Genomic DNA, 18065 nt, shown 5'->3' with positions numbered 1-18065 from the left:
TGGAACTAAGTACATTTATGGAACAGCACAACCACACAACTACAGTGCTTACAAAAAAGGGAAGGATATATGGGTGTGTGTGTGTGTCTGTGCCTGTGTGTGTTTCACTGTGTATGCACTATACAGACTGTGTGTGTGTGTGTGTGTGTGTGTGTGTGTGTGTGTGTGTGTGTGTGTGTGTGTGTGTGTGTGTGTGTGTGTGTGTGTGTGTGTGTGTGTGTGTGTGTGTGTTTCACTGTGTATGCACTATACAGACTGTGTGTGTGTACTGCCTGTAAACAGTGGCTATGCTGTACGCCTCTCTCTTACTGAAGCCACAGTAGAAAACAACTGGTTGATTCTGAGCAGAGTAAAGTCCCAGGGACTAATATTACAGTAATACCTGCTTGCCTCTGTAAAGTAGCTTGTACAGACTAAAGTAGAGTAACATTACCTCAATGGTAATCTACCAGTGATGTAAGGTAGCTCAGTGGGAGACTGGTAGAGCCCCTGGGCAGAACAGGGTGGTAGAGAGTGGGAAATAAGAGAGAAGGAGAGGAGAGAGGAACAGAGGAGAGAGGAGGGGCAGGGGGCTGAGAGGAGAGACAGGAGGCTCAGAGGAGAGGCAGGGAGCTGTGAGGAAAGTAGAGGCAGGAGGCTGAGAGGAGAGGAGAGGCAGGAGGCTGCAAGGAGAGGAGAGGCAAGAGGCTGCAAGGAGAGGAGAGGAGAGGCAAGAGGCTGCAAGGAGAGGAGAGGAGAGGCAAGAGGCTGCAAAGAGAGGAGAGGAGAGGCAAGAGGCTGCAAGGAGAGGAGAGGCAAGAGGCTGAGGGGAGAGGCAGGGGGTTGAGGGGAGAGGCAGGGGGTTGAGGGGAGAGGCAGGGGGTTGAGGGGAGAGGCAGGGGGTTGAGGGAAAAGAGGCAGGGGTTGAGGGGAGAGGCAGGGGGTTGAGGGGAGAGGCAGGGGGTTGAGGGGAGAGGCAGGGGTTGAGGGGAGAAGCAGGGGGTTGAGGGGAGAAGCAGGGGGTTGAGGGGAGAAGCAGGGGTTGAGGGGAGAGGCAGGAGGCTGAGGGGAGAGGCAGGAGGCTGAGGGGAGAGGCAGGAGGCTGAGGAGAGAGGCAGGAGGCTGAGGAGAGAGGCAGGATAGGGTAGGGGGTTGAGGGGAGAAGCAGGAGGTTGAGGGGAGAGGCAGGGTATGGTAGGGGGTTGAGAGGAGAGGCAGGGGGTTGAGGGGAGAGGCAGGGGTTGAGGGGAGAGGCAGGGGGTTGAGGGGAGAGGCAGGGCAGGGGGTTGAGGGGAGAGGCAGGGGGTTGAGGGGAGAGTCAGGGGGTTGAGAGGAGAGTCAGGGGGTTGAGGGGAGAGGCAGGGGGTTGAGGGGAGAGGCAGGGGGTTGAGGGGAGAGGCAGGGGGTTGAGGGGAGAGGCAGGGGGTTGAGAGGAGAGGCAGGGGGTTGAGGGGAGAGGCAGGGGGTTGAGGGGAGAGGCAGGGCAGGGGGTTGAGGGCAGAGGCAGGGCAGGGGTTGAGGGCAGAGGCAGGGCAGGGGGTTGAGAGGGGAGGCAGGAAGTTTAGAGGAGAAAGGAATCTGATCCACCTCTCAGATCCTGCCACCTGGCTCTGGGTTTCGTTTTGTCCGTGGTCAACGCAGTAACATAATTAGATTTCTGGGGACAGCTTGGTGACACTGAGGATCTCAGTGTGTGTGTTTGTGTGTCACTCTGAGGAGCTGGCTGCACCTCTCAGCCCTTAAGATCCTTATCCTTCTCTAAAACGCCTCTCTACCAGGGAGCGGGGTCAGGTGACCAGACCTGTCAAAAAGGTCACATCATAGGTATATGACCTCCGGCCTAACCCCTACGCCTACCTTAGTTATAACATACCCTTTAATTACTGGTCATGTGATCATTACTGCCATTACAAAAAAACACCACACCAGAGTTTCTAGGTCCAGGCAGAGCAGAGGTATGCTGTTTGGGATTAGACAAATACATCTGAGAATTATTGCAGATGTTTTTAGGTGTTTTAGATTTCCAAATATGTAGATACATTCATATAAGATGTAAAATATAAGGGACTTTCTAGGTCAGTAAAGAGCACAGGAGATAAGGTTATTCACAGGCAAAAGCTGCCAGTTTCTACTACAGCTCAACACTGCCCTCCACAGGTTATTGAGGAGTAGTATTCCATTTCAGTCATACAGTACTGAATGCTTCCTGATCCACCCATTATTGAAGCATATAAATTGCTCCATTAGAATCAAAGCCTCATGTATAGCTGGTAATTGATCCACTCATTTTCCAGTAAGAAGGAATGCACTCCCTGCATTCAATCTAATTCACCCAGCTGTTCTTTAGCTTGTAAAAGGGACTCAATTCTGAACCAACTTACTGTTTGTGTGTTTCTACTGTACAGCCACACAGTTACTTCCTTGTACAGTATGCAAACCAAACCCTAATCAAGACACAAACCGAAGACAATATTAAGTGACTCAATTGACCAGAGTAGATTCAAACTAAAGAGAAAACAACATGACAGAGTTAACCAGGGTAGATTCAACATGACAGAGTTAGCCAGGGTAGATTCAACATGACAGAGTTAGCCAGGGTAGATTCAACATGACAGAGTTAGCCAGGGTAGATTCAACATGACAGAGTTAGCCAGGGTAGATTCAACATGACAGAGTTAACCAGGGTAGATTCAACATGACAGGTAGATTCAACATGACAGAGTTAGGGTATTCAACATGACAGAGTTAGCCAGGGTAGATTCAACATGACAGAGTTAACATGAGGTTAACCAGTAGATTCAACATGACAGAGTTAACCAGGGTAGATTCAACATGACAGAGTTAGCCAGGGTAGATTCAACATGACAGAGAGTTTCAACATGACAGAGTTAGCCAGGGTAGATTCAACATGACAGAGTTAACCAGGGTAGATTCAACATGACAGAGTTAGCAGGGTAGATTCAACATGACAGAGTTAGCCAGGGTAGATTCAACATGACAGAGTTAGCCAGGAGTAGATTCACAGAGTTAACCAGGGTAGATTCAACATGACAGAGTTAGCCAGGGTAGATTCAACATGACAGAGTTAGCCAGGGTAGATTCAACATGACAGAGTTAACCAGGGTAGATTCAACATGACAGAGTTAGCCAGGGTAGATTCAACATGACAGAGTTAGCCAGGGTAGATTCAACATGACAGAGTTAACCAGGGTAGATTCAACATGACAGTTAGCCAGGGTAGATTCAACATGACAGAGTTAGCCAGGGTAGATTCAACATGACAGAGTTAGCCAGGGTAGATTCAACATGACAGAGTTAGCCAGGGTAGATTCAACATGACAGAGTTAGCCAGGGTAGATTCAACATGACAGAGTTAGCAAGATTCAACATGACAGAGTTAGTTTCAACATGACAGAGTTAGCAGGGTAGATTCAACATGACAGAGTTAGCCAGGGTAGATTCAACCAGAGTTAGCCAGGGTAGATTCAACATGACAGATGACAGAGTTAGCCAGGGTAGATTCAACATGACATGACAAGTTAGTTAGCCAGGGTAGATTCAACATGACAGAGTTAGCCAGGGTAGATTCAACATGACATGACAGATTCAACATGACAGAGTTAGCCAGGGTAGATTCAACATGACAGAGTTAGCAGGGTAGATTCATGACAGTTAGCCAGGGTAGATTCAACATGACAGTTAGCCAGGGTAGATTCAACATGACAGAGTTAGCCAGGGTAGATTCAACATGACAGAGTTAGCCAGGGTAGATTCAACATGACAGTTAGCCAGGGTAGATTCAACATGACAGAGTTAGCCAGGGTAGATTCAACATGACAGTTAGCCAGGGTAGATTCAACATGACAGAGTTAGCCAGGGTAGATTCAACATGACAGAGTTAGATTCAACATGACAGAGTTAGCCAGGTAGATTCAGATTCAAGATTCAACATGACAGTTAGCCAGGGTAGATTCAACATGACAGTTAGCCAGGGTAGATTCAACATGACAGAGTTAGCCAGGGTAGATTCAACATGACAGTTAGCCAGGGTAGATTCAACATGACAGTTAGCCAGGGTAGATTCAACATGACAGAGTTAGCCAGGGTAGATTCAACATGACAGAGCCAGGGTTAACATGACAGGGGGTAGATTCAACATGACAGTTAGCCAGGGTAGATTCAACATGACAGTTAGCCAGGGTAGATTCAACATGACAGTTAGCCAGGGTAGATTCAACATGACAGAGTTAGCCAGGGTAGATTCAACATGACAGTTAGCCAGGGTAGATTCAACATGACAGTTAGCCAGGGTAGATTCAACATGACAGAGTTAGCCAGGGTAGATTCAACATGACAGTTAGCCAGGGTAGATTCAACATGACAGTTAGCCAGGGTAGATTCAACATGACAGTTAGCCAGGGTAGATTCAACATGACAGTTAGCCAGGGTAGATTCAACATGACAGTTAGCCAGGGTAGATTGTAGTACCTTCATGCTGCAGGCCAGCTCCATCAGTTTCTTAGCGTTCTCCTCTGAGCGGTAGCGTTTGGGAACCGGGACCCGGAAGAACTTGAGCGCCCCCTCAAAGTCTGTTGCCAGCAGGTCTTCCCTTGAGGTCTACAGCAGGAGAGAAGAGACAAAGGGAGACGTGTCCCAGCTAGAGAGGCTCTGGTATATCCTCGGTTCCAGCCAAGACCCCCCTCAGTCACAGTCTACCATCTATACTACTGTCAGGAACAGAGAATAGAGGGGGAGGAACCGTGTGTGTAGTGTGTGTGTATGTAGTGTGTGTATGTATGTAGTGTATGTAGTGTATGTATGTATGTATGTATGTATGTATGTATGTATGTATGTATGTATGTATGTATGTATGTATGTATGTATGTATGTATGTATGTATGTATGTATGTATGTATGTATGTATGTATGTATGTATGTATGTATGTATGTATGTATGTATGTATGTAGTGTGTGTGTGTGTTTGTAGTGTGTGTGTACAGTATGTAGTGTGTATGTGTTTGTGTATGCATCTATGCAGTGTGTGTGTATCTATGTAGTGTGTATGTAGTGTGTGTGTATCTATGTGGTATGTGTGTATCTATGTAGTGTGTGTATCTATGTAGTGTGTATCTATGAAGTGTGTGTGTACCTATGTAGTGTGTGTGTGTATGTACAGTTTTGAGGGCTTGGAGGGGACAATGGTGTTGAATGCTCAGCTTTAGTCAATGAACAGCATTCTCGCATACAGTTGAAGTCAGAAGTTTACATACACCTTAACCAAATACATTTAAACAGTTAAACTCAGTTTTTCACAATTCCTGACATTTAATCCTAATAAAATGCCCTGTCTTAGGTCAGTTAGGATCACCACTTTATTTAAAAAATGTGAAATGTCAGAATAATAGGAGAGAGAATGATTTATTTCAGCTTTTATTTCGTTCATCACATTCCTAGTGTATCAGAAGTTTACATACATACACTCAATTAGTATTTGGTAGCATTGCCTTTAAATTGTTTAACTTGGGTCAAACATTTCAGGTAGCCTTCCACAAGCTTCCCACAATAAGTTGGGTGAATTTTGGCCCATTCCTCCTGACAGAGCTGGTGTAACTGAGTCAGGTTTGTAGGCCTCCTTGCTCGCACAAGCTTTTCAGTTCTGCCCACAAATGTTCTATAGGATTGAGGTCGGGGCTTTGTGATGGCCACTCCAATACCTAGACTTTGTTGTCCTTAAGCCATTTTGCCACAACTATGGAAGTATGCTTGGTTTCATTGTTCATTTGGAAAACCCATGTCTTGAGATGTTGCTTTAATATATCCAAATAATTTTCTTTCCTCATGAAGCCATCTATTTTGTGAAGTCCACCAGTCCCTCCTGCAGCAAAGCACCCACACAACATGATGCTTCCACCCCCGTGCTTCAAGGTTGGGAGGGTGTTCTTCGGCTTGCAAGCCTCCCCCTTTTTCCTCCAAACACAGCGATGGTCATTATGGCCAAACAGTTATATTTTTGTTTCATCAGACCAGAGGACATTTCTCCAAAAAGAACGATCTTTGTCCCCATGTGCAGTTGCAAACTGTAGTCTGGCTTTTTTATGGTGGTTTTGGAGCAGTGGCTTCTTCCTTGCTGAGTGGCCTTTCAGGTTATGTCGATATAGGACTCGTTTTACTGTAGATCTATATACTTTTGTAACCGTTTCCTCCAGCATCTTCACAAGGTCCTTTGCTGTTGTTCTGGGATTGATTTGCACTTTTCACACCAAAGTAGATTCATCTCTAGGAGACAGAACACATCTCCTTCCTGAGCGGTATGACGGCTGTGTGGTCCCATGGTGTTTATACTTGCGTACTATTGTTTGTACAGATGAACGTGGTACCTTACGTACAACCAGACTTGTGGAGGTCGACAATTGTTTTTCTGAGGTCTTGGCTTATTTCTTTTGGTTTTCCCAAGATGTCAATCAAAGAGGCACAGAGTTTGAAGGTAGACCTTTAAATACACCCACTGGTACACCACTAATTGACTAAAATTATGTCAATTAGCCTATCAGAAGCTTCTAAAGCCATGACATCCTTTTCTGGAATTTTCCAAGCTGTTTAAAGACACAGTCAACCTGTTTAAACATCTGACCCGCTGGAATTGTGATACAGTGAATTATAAGTTAAATAATCTGTCTGTAAACAATTGTTGGAAAAATGACTTGTGACATGCACAAAGTAGATGTCCTAACCAACTTGCCAAAACTATAGTTTGTTTACAAGAAATTTGTGGAGTGGTTGAAAAAGGAGTTTTAATGACTCCAACATAAGTGTATGTAAACTTCTGACAACTGTATATCAGGAGATCATCTGCTGTATGTAGTGTGTGTGCGTGCGTGCGTGCGTGCGTGCGTGCGTGCGTGTAGTGTGTCTGTAGTGTGTCTATATGTAGTGTGTGTGTGTGTGTGTGTGTGTGTGTGTGTGTGTGTGTGTGTGTGTGTGTGTGTGTGTGTGTGTGTGTGTGTGTGTGTGTGTGTGTGTAGTGTGTCTATATGTAGTGTGTGTGTGTGTGTGTGTAGTGTGTCTATATGTAGTGTGTGTGTGTGTGTGTGTAGTGTGTCTATATGTAGTGTGTGTGTGTGTGTGTGTGTGTAGTGTGTCTATATGTAGTGTGTGTGTGTGTGTAGTGTGTCTATATGTAGTGTGTGTGTGTGTGTGTCTATATGTAGTGTGTGTGTGTGTGTCTATATGTAGTGTGTGTGTCTATATGTAGTGTGTGTGTCTATATGTAGTGTGTGTGTGTGTGTGTGTGTGTGTGTGTGTGTGTGTGTGTGTGTGTGTGTGTGTGTGTGTGTGTGTGTGTGTGTGTGTGTGTGTGTGTGTGTGTGTGTGTGTGTGTGTGTGTGTGTGTGTGTGTGTGTGTGTGTGTGTGTGTGTGTGTGTGTGTGTGTGTGTGTGTGTGTGTGTGTGTGTGTGTGTGTGTGTGTGTGTGTGTGTGTGTGTGTGTGTGTGTGTGTGTGTGTGTGTAGTGTGTCTATATGTAGTGTCTGTGTGCATGTAGTGTCTGTGTGCATGTAGTGTCTGTGTGCATGTCGTGCATGTCGTGTATGTGTGCATGTCGTGTATGTGTGCATGTCGTGTATGTGTGCGTGTAATGTGTGTGTGTGCGTGTAATGTGTGTGTGTGCGTGTAATGTGTGTGTGTGCATGTAATGTGTGTGTGTGCGTGTAATGTGTGTGTGTGCGTGTAATGTGTGTGTGTGTGTGCGTGCGTGCGTGCGTGCGTGTGTGTGCGTGTGTGTGTGTGTGTAGTGTGTGTGCATGTAGTGTGTGTGCATGTAGTGTGTGTGTGCATGTAGTGTGTGTGTGTCTATATGTAGTGTGTGTGTGCATGTAGTGTTTGTGTGCATGTAGTGTGTGTATGCGTGTAAAGTGTGTGTGTGTATATGTAGTGTGTATGTGCATACACTGTGTGTGTATATATGTAGTGTGTGTGTACATGTATTGTGTGGGTGTGTACATGTAGTGTGTGTGTGTGTACTTGTGTATGTAGTGTGTGTACATGTAGTGTGTGTGTGTGCGTTTGTGTATGTAGTGTGTGTACATGTAGTGTGTGTGTGTATGTAGTGTGTGTGTGTACATGTAGTGTGTGTGTGTATGTAGTGTGTGTGTACATGTAGTGTGTGTGTGTGTGTGTGTGTGTTTTGTGTGTGTGTGTAGTGTGTGTGTGTACATGTAGTGTGTGTGTGTACATGTAGTGTGTGTGTGTATGTAGTGTGTGTGTACATGTAGTATGTGTGTACATGTAGTGTGTGTGTACATGTAGTGTGTGTGTATTTGTGTATGTAGTGTGTGTATATGTAGTGCGTGTTTGTGTGCACAGACTGGTGGCTTACTTACCTTCAGGAGAGCCAGAGCCACGTTGAAGATCACACTGATGCCCTGAGACAGAGAAGAGAGAAACAGAGACAATGAGTTACTGAAGGGGGAGCAGAGTGAGAGGGGGAGACAGGAAAGAAACAAGGGAGAGGGTTGCTAGAGAGACACAGAGTAGAGGGAGGAAGGGAGAGGGTTGGTAGAGAGAGACAGAGTAGAGTGAGGGAGGGAGAGGGTTGGTAGAGAGACACAGAGTAGAGTGAGGGAGGGAGAGGGTTGGTAGAGAGACACAGAGTAGAGGGAGGAAGGGAGAGGGTTGGTAGAGAGACACAGAGTAGAGTAGAGGGAGGGAGGGAGGGAGAGGGTTGGTAGAGAGACACAGTAGAGGGAGGGAGGGAGGGAGTTGGTAGAGAGATACAGAGTAGAGGGAAGGAGGGAGGGAGGGAGGGATGGGGTTGGTAGAGAGACACAGAGTAGAGGGAGGAAGAGGGTTGGTAGAGAGACGGTAGAGGGAGGGAAAGGGTTGGTAGAGAGAGAGAGGGTAGAGGGAAGAAGAGGGTTGGTAGAGAGAGAGAGGGTAGAGGGAGGAAGAGGGTTGGTAGAGAGACGGTAGAGGGAGGAAGAGGGTTGGTAGAGAGAGAGACGGTAGAGGGAGGGAAAGGGTTGGTAGAGAGAGAGAGGGTAGAGGGAGGAAGAGGGTTGGTAGAGAGACGGTAGAGGGAGGAAGAGGGTTGGTAGAGACAGAGAGGGGGTAGAGGGAGGGAGAGGGTTGGTAGAGACAGAGAGGGGGTAGAGGGAGGGAGAGGGTTGGTAGAGACAGAGAGGGGGTAGAGGGAGGGAGAGGGTTGGTAGGGAAACACAAAGTAGAAGGAAGGGAGAGGTTTGGGGGGGGGGACACACAGAGAGAGTTTGAGTTCAAAAAGAAAGAAAGAAAGTGAGGGTAGAAAGCCGTGGAGACAGGAAGTGAGGGTAGAAAGCCGTGGAGACAGGAAGTGAGGGTAGAAAGCCGTGGAGACAGGAAGTGAGGGTAGAAAGCCGTGGAGACAGGAAGTGAGGGTAGAAAGCAAGAAAGGGTTAGGGAGAGGGGTGAGGGTATAGGGCTTAGGGAGTGGGTATAGGGTATAGGGTTAGGGAGAGGGTATAGGGTATAGGGGTTAGGGAGAGGGTATGGGGGTTAGGGAGAGGGTATGGGGGTTAGGGAGAGGGTATAGGGGTTAGGGAGAGGGTATAGGGGTTAGGGAGAGGGTATACAGTTAGGGAGAGGGTATAGAGGTTAGGGAGAGGGTATACCGTTAGGCAGAGGGTATAGGGGTTAGGGAGATGGTATACCTTTAGGGAGAGGGTATACGGTTAGGGAGAGGGTATAGGGGTTAGGGAGAGGGTATAGGGTATAGGGGTTAGGGAGAGGGTATGGGGGTTAGGGAGAGGGTATGGGGGTTAGGGAGAGGGTATAGGGGTTAGGGAGACGGTATATGGGTTAGGGAGAGGGTATACAGTTAGGGAGAGGGTATAGAGGTTAGGGAGAGGGTATAGAGGTTAGGGAGAGGGTATACCGTTAGGGAGAGGGTATAGGGGTGAGGGTATAGGGCTAGGGTATAGGGGTGAGGGTATAGGGTTAGGGGTGGGGGTGTAGGGTTAGGGTATAGGGGAGATGGATACCTCACAGAGTAGCAGGTCTATGATGTGGAACACCATGTAGAGGGGGAACTTGGCTGTGAAGAGCGTGAGGAACCACTGAGAGGCGTACATATGAGCCTCCAGACCCACGTTCAGGAAGTGGTTATACAGGTCTGGGATGTATTCCTGTTAGTAAATGATACAGAGAAACAGCTATATCACAGCCATGAACAACAGCAGGACACAAGCACACACACGGAAGATGTGAAGATGCCTCTGTATTGAATGGCCTCCGTGTTGCATTTAGTAATTTATTTGTACTTAATTTTGTCTAAATGTATCCTCTATCCTTTCTTACAACCAAGAAGAACTTTAGAACATCAGATCGGCAGTTACTTACAGTTACTTATTTATGTCGAAGTTGAAGCCGGAATTATTTGCCCTGGGATCTCTGTAATCCCGACCCAATTTTGGGGCTACCCAAGAGGAAACACAGACGGTACAGGCAAGCGAGGGGCGATCCTGGCAAGATTAAGGTGAAGAGAGAACCGACCACCTCTTCCCTACATTTTTGCTACCAACAGGACTCTCGATACTGCAATATTCTCAAAGTTTCTGAAACACGGCTTTCGGACAAGATTCCCCCCATGGCTATCCAATCGATGGATTCTCCATTCACCCAATTCGCCCAATTTTTCAGTTTTTGATTTGTTAAAAAAGTTTGAAATATCCAATAAATGTCATTCCACTTAATGATTGTGTCCCACTTGTTGTTGATTCTTCACAAAAAATACAGTTTTATATCTTTATGTTTGAAGCCTGAAATGTGGCAAAAGGTCGCAAAGTTCAAGGGGGCCGAATACTTTCGCAAGGCACTCTATGTCTGGTTGCCGGTGATTCATTTAAATATGATTTATATATTTCTGGTTGCCTGTGATTCATTTAAATATGATTTATATATTTCTGGTTGCCGGTGATCTATTGATTCCGTCTCTTCGCAACAAAATCTACAGAGCTGACATTGTTGTATGCCCCATATATATAATATTCTGTTGGTGACAACAATTCTTATATAATCATTTGAATTGAAAAACTCTAAGTATTGAATCAATTGTAGTTTTCTGTACCAGTTCATAAACCATGTGCCATGGAATCGGTACATCGGAAATCTCTTCCCATTTATTTTGCAAACCTGTATGGCGCAGCTGTCAACATTTGTGTCCTCAAATGAAACTGGTATATTTTTCAATTTATGCCAGTTCTTTCCAGCCAATATCTTTAATATACGGCAGACGAACAAGGTCCCTACCTTCTCCCTTTTCCACTTGCCTCCTCCATTTTTGTGGTAGTGTTGCAATCAGTTGTAAGTTTGGAAAGAGCAGATATTCCCATATATTTTCCGTTAACTGCATATGTGACATAACTCCTCCGTTTCTATTCATAATATCATTCAGAAATATATATATTTTTTTAAAATAAGAAAATCCATAAAGAATGATTTTTTAAAAATGAATAAGTATATTTGAGTTTAACCATAACATTTGTTGTAATATTGGTTCTATATTTTCTGAAGGATAAAACTGAAATTGTAACCCGCTTAGTATGGCTTGTTAAGAAAGGGTGATACTTTAAACAAAACTTCATTTTCAATTAGTCATAATGAGAAGTTGTAATCTGCATAAAGGTAAAAAGACCATTTTGACCAACGGATGAGCCTTTCTTAATGATCTACTGGAGAACCATTTTTACTGGAGAACCATTTGGGGTTTAAGTATAACTTATGTATGAGTGAAGCTTTTAGTGAGAGGTTTAAAGCTTTAATATTTAATCATTTTAGCCCCCCAAACTCACATTCATTATATAAATAGGCACGTTTAATTTTGTCTGGCTCAGCATTCCAAATAAAATGAAATATTTTTTGCTCACATGATTTAAAAACCTGGAGTAGGCAGATTGTTACTCCAACACACACAAACAGACTGTTACTCCAACACACACAAACAGTCAAATGCTCACACACATAATATGCACATACATTTATACTGACATACAATCATCATATACTGTACACTGCTGCTACTCTGTTTATCATATATCCTGATGCCTAGTCCCCTTACCCCTATACATATCTACCTCTATCACTCCAGGATCATTGTAGATATGGCACTGAAGCTGACTGATCCTGTATATAGTATTCTTACTTACATTATCATGTTCTTATTGTTAGAACTTATGTTTATGTTCTACCTTGTTATTTGTAGTATTCATGTGTTATTGATTACTGCATTGTAGGGGTTATAGATGGTAAAGGCATTTCACCTGCATGAGTCTCTCCAGCTGGAAGAACTTGCAGTGTAGATCCTCAAAGTTCTGCTTGAAGAGGTCCCTGAGTCCGTAGTCAAACATGATCTTGACCAGAACACTGAAGGCCTGTTCCTCAGGCATCTACATACAGGGCAGAGAGAGAGACACAGAGAAACAGACACAGAGAGAGAGAGAGAGAGAGAGAGAGAGAGAGAGAGAGAGAGAGAGAGAGAGAGAGAGATGACAGTATATCAGTTCAGTTCTGTCCACCAGGTGTCCGTGTTTCCTTCAGAGAGCTCTGGCACTGTGGTGTCTGAGAGGAAGAGAAAGATCTTCTCTGAAACTCTTCCAGCTTAGACCACTCCATCACAGCCCTGAGCATGTGAAGACAGAAAGAGAAGTGAGAACATGTGCGAGAGACATGGAGAGACACAGAGAGAGACAGACAGACAGAGAAACATGGAGAGAGACAGAAAGGCAGAGAGAGACACAGAGAGAGACAGACAGAGCATGTCTACATCATCTCTCAGCGTTGGTCATCCGTAACTCACGTGCAGCAGCAGCACAGCGGCCAGGAAAGACTGTCCCTGGCAGTAACCAATCTCCTCATCATACACTGAGTAGGCCTGTAGAGAAGAGGAGAGAGAGACTCAATGTTAGAGACAGAAAGAGAGACTCAATGTTAGAGACAGAAAGAGAGACTCAATGTTAGAGACAGAAATGAACCAATCTCCTCATCATACACCGAGTAGGCCTGGGGAGAAGAGGAGAGAGAGACTCAATGTTAGAGACAGAAAGAGAGAGAGCAGATGATAGAGACAGAAAGAGAGAGAGCAGATGATAGAGACAGAAAGAGAGAGAGCAGATGTTAGAGACAGAGAGAGCAGATGTTAGAGACAGAAAGAGAGAGAGCAGATGTTAGAGACAGAAAGAGAGAGAGCAGATGTTAGAGACAGAGAGAGCAGATGTTAGAGACAGAAAGAGATGTTAGAGACAGAGAGAGCAGATGTTAGAGACAGAAAGAGAGAGAGCAGATGTTAGAGACAGATGTTAGAGACAGAGAGAGCAGATGTTAGAGACAGAGAGAGCAGATGTTAGAGACAGAGAGAGCAGATGTTAGAGACAGAGAGAGCAGATGTTAGAGACAGAGAGAGCAGATGTTAGAGACAGAGAGAGCAGATGTTAGAGACAGAAAGAGAGAGAGCAGATGATAGAGACAGAAAGAGAGAGAGCAGATGATAGAGACAGAAAGAGAGAGAGCAGATGTTAGAGACAGAAAGAGAGAGAGCAGATGATAGAGACAGATGAGAGAGAGCAGATGATAGAGACAGAAAGAGAGAGAGCAGATAGAGACAGAAAGAGAGAGAGCAGATGATAGAGACAGAAAGAGAGAGAGCAGATGATAGAGACAGAAAGAGAGAGAGCAGATGTTAGAGACAGAAAGAGAGAGAGCAGATGATAGAGACAGAAAGAGAGAGAGCAGATGATAGAGACAGAAAGAGAGAGAGCAGATGATAGAGACAGAAAGAGAGAGAGCAGATGATAGAGACAGAAAGAGAGAGAGCAGATGATAGAGACAGAAAGAGAGAGAGCAGATGATAGAGACAGAAAGAGAGAGAGCAGATGATAGAGACAGAAAGAGAGAGAGCAGATGATAGAGACAGAAAGAGAGAGAGCAGATGAGAGACAGAAAGAGAGAGAGCAGATGATAGAGACAGAAAGAGAGAGAGCAGATGATAGAGACAGAAGAGAGAGAGAGCAGATGATAGAGACAGAAAGAGAGAGAGCAGATGATAGAGACAGATGATAGAGACAGAAAGAGAGAGAGCAGATGATAGAGACAGAAAGAGAGAGAGCAGATGATAGAGACAGAGAGAGAGAGAGCAGATGTTAGAGACAGAAAGAGCAGATGTTAGAGACAGAGAGAGCAGATGTTAGAGACAGAGAGAGCAGATGTTAGAGACAGAGAGAGCAGATGTTAGAGACAGAAAGAGAGAGAGAGCAGATGTTAGAGACAGAAAGAGAGAGAGCAGATGTTAGAGACAGAAAGAGAGAGAGAGCAGATGTTAGAGACAGAAAGAGAGAGAGAGCAGATGTTAGAGACAGAAAGAGAGAGAGAGCAGATGTTAGAGACAGAAAGAGAGAGAGAGCAGATGTTAGAGACAGAAAGAGAGAGAGAGCAGATGTTAGAGACAGAAAGAGAGAGAGCAGATGTTAGAGACAGAAAGAGAGAGAGCAGATGATAGAGACAGAGAGAGAGAGAGCAGATGTTAGCGCTACTGTAAAGTACATTATAATAATAACAACATGGTCATTTATCAGACGCTTTTATTTAAAGGGTCTTCCAGAACTGTCAGTATTGACAGTGACACACTTCGAATGTCACCCGTGCAGGAATCAAACCCATAACCCTGGTGTTGTCACTGCTTGCACCATACTAACCCACAGTACAACTCTCCTTCAACAGTGAGAATTACTCTCTCCCCATTAACAGTTCAGGGAGTTCATTGATATGGATCACTCCCTTTCACACTCACACACACACACACACACACACACACACACACACACACACACACACACACACACACACACACACACACACACACACACACACACACACACACACACACACACACACACACACACACACACACACACACACACACACACACACACACACAGAGAGAGAGAGAGAGAGACAGACAGAGATGAGAGAGAGACAGTTGATGAATTATTGAGAAGTACCTGGGGTTATTGTTTGAAAAGGATAAATTATTCATGACATCAGAGGAATATATGGGGTGGCGGGTAGTGTTTAGAGCGTTGGACTAGTAAAGAAAGGTTGAATGATCGCTGACATGTTAAAAATCTGTTGTTCTGCCCCTGAACAAGGCAGTTAAACCACTGTTCCTAGGCCGTCAATGAAAGTAAGAGTTTGTTCGTAACGGACTTGCCTAGTTAAATAAAGGTCAAATAAAAAAACAATAACTTAGATCGCCGCAAACCTTTCTCCCAGTCACAGGGAATCGAGAGTGAAACCAGTCAACTACACCAAAGCACTGCTGCTTGCTCAGTCCTCCTTGATGGATAGAGACCGCCCGGCCAGTAGACTCAAACACAAGTATTGTCTCAGTTGAATCATTATGGGAACTGGGCCTCAGTGTATCATGTTTGGAAGTGTGGTGTTACATTGACCCAACTGCCTAATTAGTATCTGAGCCAAAATTCAACTTCTCTGTCGACTCAACGGTGAAGTGCTCACTACTCAGCCAAGTGCTGCTGTAATATGCACACATGACTGTAAGTCGCTTTGGATAAAAGCGTCTGCTAAATGGCATATATTATTATTATTATTATTATAATATGTGCCATGTAAGAAAGCTAACGTTTAAATTCCTTGCTCAGAACATGAGAACATATGAAAGCTGGTGGTTCCTTTTAACATGAGTCTTCAATATTCCCAGGTAAGAGGCTTTAGGTTCTAGTTATTATAGGACTATTTTTCTCTCTACCATTTGTATTTCATTTACCTTTGACTATTGGATGTTCTTATAGGCACTTTAGTATTGCCAGCCTCATCTCGGGAGTTGATAAGTCATAAACAGCGCTGTGAGTCAAGCATGGCTAAGACCTGCTGGAAAACGCAGTAAAGTGCTGTTTGAATGAATGCTTACGAGCCTGCTGCTGCCTACCACCGCTCAGTCAGACTGCTCTATCAAATATCAAATCATAGACTTAATTATAATATAATAAACACACATAAATACGAGTTACGCTCTCGTTGGCTGGCCCTCACTTCATATTCTTCGCCAAACCCACTGGCTCCAGGTCATCTATAAGTCTCTGCTAGGTAAAGCCCCACCTTATCTCAGCTCACTGGTCATCATAGCAGCACCCACCCGTAGCACGCGCTCCAGCAGGTATATTTCACTGGTCACCCCCAAAGCCAATTTCCTTCCAGTTCTCTGCTGCCAATGATAGGAATGAATTGAAAAAAAAATACTGAAGCTGGAGACTCATATCTCCCTCACTAACTTTATGCATCAGCTGTCAGAGCAGCTCACAGATCACTGCACCTGTACATAGCCCATCTGTAAATAGCCCATCCAACCACCTCATCCCCATATTGTTATTTATTTTTTGCTACTTTGCACTCCAGTATCTCTACTTGCACATTAACCTTCAGCACATCTATCAGTCCAGTGTTTAATTCCTAAATTGTAATTACTTCACCACTACGGCCTATTTATTGCCTTACCTCCCTAATCTTACCTCATTTACACGCACTGTATATAGATGTTTTCCATTGTGTTATTGACTGTACGTTTGTTTATTACATATGTAACTCTGTGTTGTGGTTGTTGTGCTTTGCTTTATCTTGGCCAGGTCGCAGTTGTAAATGAGAACTTGCTCTGGCCAAACTGGTTAAACAAAAGTTGAGATAAATAAAAAATTTAAAATGAATATGGTCAAATCCAGAAACTATAATTTCAAAAACAAAACGTTTATTCTTTCAGCAAAATACGGAACCGTTTCATATTTTATCGAACGGGTGGCATCCATAAGTGTAAATATTGCTGTTACATTCCTGTTTGCAACAGTTTGCAACGAGCCAGGCGGCCCAAACTGTTGCATATACCCTGACTCTGCTTGTAATGAACGCAAGAGAAGTGACACAATTTCCAGTGTTAATATTGCCTGATAACATTAATTTATTTTAACTAAATATGCAGGTTTATAAATATATACTTGTGCATTGATTTTTAAGAGAGGCATTGATGTTTATGGTTAGGTACATTGATGTTTATGGTTAGGTACACATTGATGTTTATGGTTAGGTACACATTGATGTTTATGGTTAGGTACACATTGATGTTTATGGTTAGGTACACATTGATGTTTATGGTTAGGTACATTGATGTTTATGGTTAGGTACACATTGATGTTTATGGTTAGGTACACATTGATGTTTATGGTTAGGTACACATTGATGTTTATGGTTAGGTACACATTGATGTTTATGGTTAGGTACATTGATGTTTATGGTTAGGTACATTGATGTTTATGGTTAGGTACATTGATGTTTATGGTTAGGTACATTGATGTTTATGGTTAGGTACATTGATGTTTATGGTTAGGTACATTGATGTTTATGGTTAGGTACATTGATGTTTATGGTTAGGTACATTGATGTTTATGGTTAGGTACACATTGATGTTTATGGTTAGGTACATTGATGTTTATGGTTAGGTACACATTGATGTTTATGGTTAGGTACACATTGATGTTTATGGTTAGGTACATTGATGTTTATGGTTAGGTACATTGATGTTTATGGTTAGGTACATTGATGTTTATGGTTTGGTACATTGATGTTTATGGTTAGGTACATTGATGTTTATGGTTAGGTACATTGATGTTTATGGTTAGGTACATTGATGTTTATGGTTAGGTACATTGATGTTTATGGTTAGGTACACATTGATGTTTATGGTTAGGTACACATTGGTGCAGGGACAGTGCTTGCGCTTGTTAAATAATCACCCGTTTGGCGAAGTAGGCTGTGATTCGATGATAAATGAACAGGCACCAAATTGATTATTTGCAACGCAGGACTAGCTAGTTAAACTAGTAATATCAACCATGTGTAGTTAACTAGTGATTATGTTACGGTTGATTGTTTTTTATAAGAGAAGTTTAATGCTAGCTAGTGTTGGATTTGACATTTTTAATATTGAGATATTAAATAAATGATAGAGAAGAAGCATAGAATATGAGGAGTGAAAGAGACTGGGTTTTATGTCAGAA

The 18065-nt window shown here is 43.8% G+C and overlaps 1 protein-coding gene across 1 annotated transcript in view; it reads right to left on the bottom strand.

Moving 5' to 3' along the window:
• LOC123999278 (rab GTPase-activating protein 1-like) overlaps positions 1-18065 on the bottom strand; it is a 168881-nt gene that overhangs the window by 18531 nt on the left and 132285 nt on the right. The window contains 5 exon segments of the mRNA XM_046304873.1: positions 4468-4596; positions 8358-8399; positions 9993-10136; positions 12270-12395; positions 12806-12880. Coding sequence (XP_046160829.1) covers positions 4468-4596; positions 8358-8399; positions 9993-10136; positions 12270-12395; positions 12806-12880 — 516 coding nt within the window.

This window comes from Oncorhynchus gorbuscha, linkage group LG16, assembly GCF_021184085.1.
Source record: "Oncorhynchus gorbuscha isolate QuinsamMale2020 ecotype Even-year linkage group LG16, OgorEven_v1.0, whole genome shotgun sequence".
Taxonomy (NCBI): domain Eukaryota; kingdom Metazoa; phylum Chordata; class Actinopteri; order Salmoniformes; family Salmonidae; genus Oncorhynchus; species Oncorhynchus gorbuscha.
The sequence above is the reverse complement of the archived record's forward strand: the minus strand, read 5'-3'. Positions and strand labels throughout refer to the sequence as shown.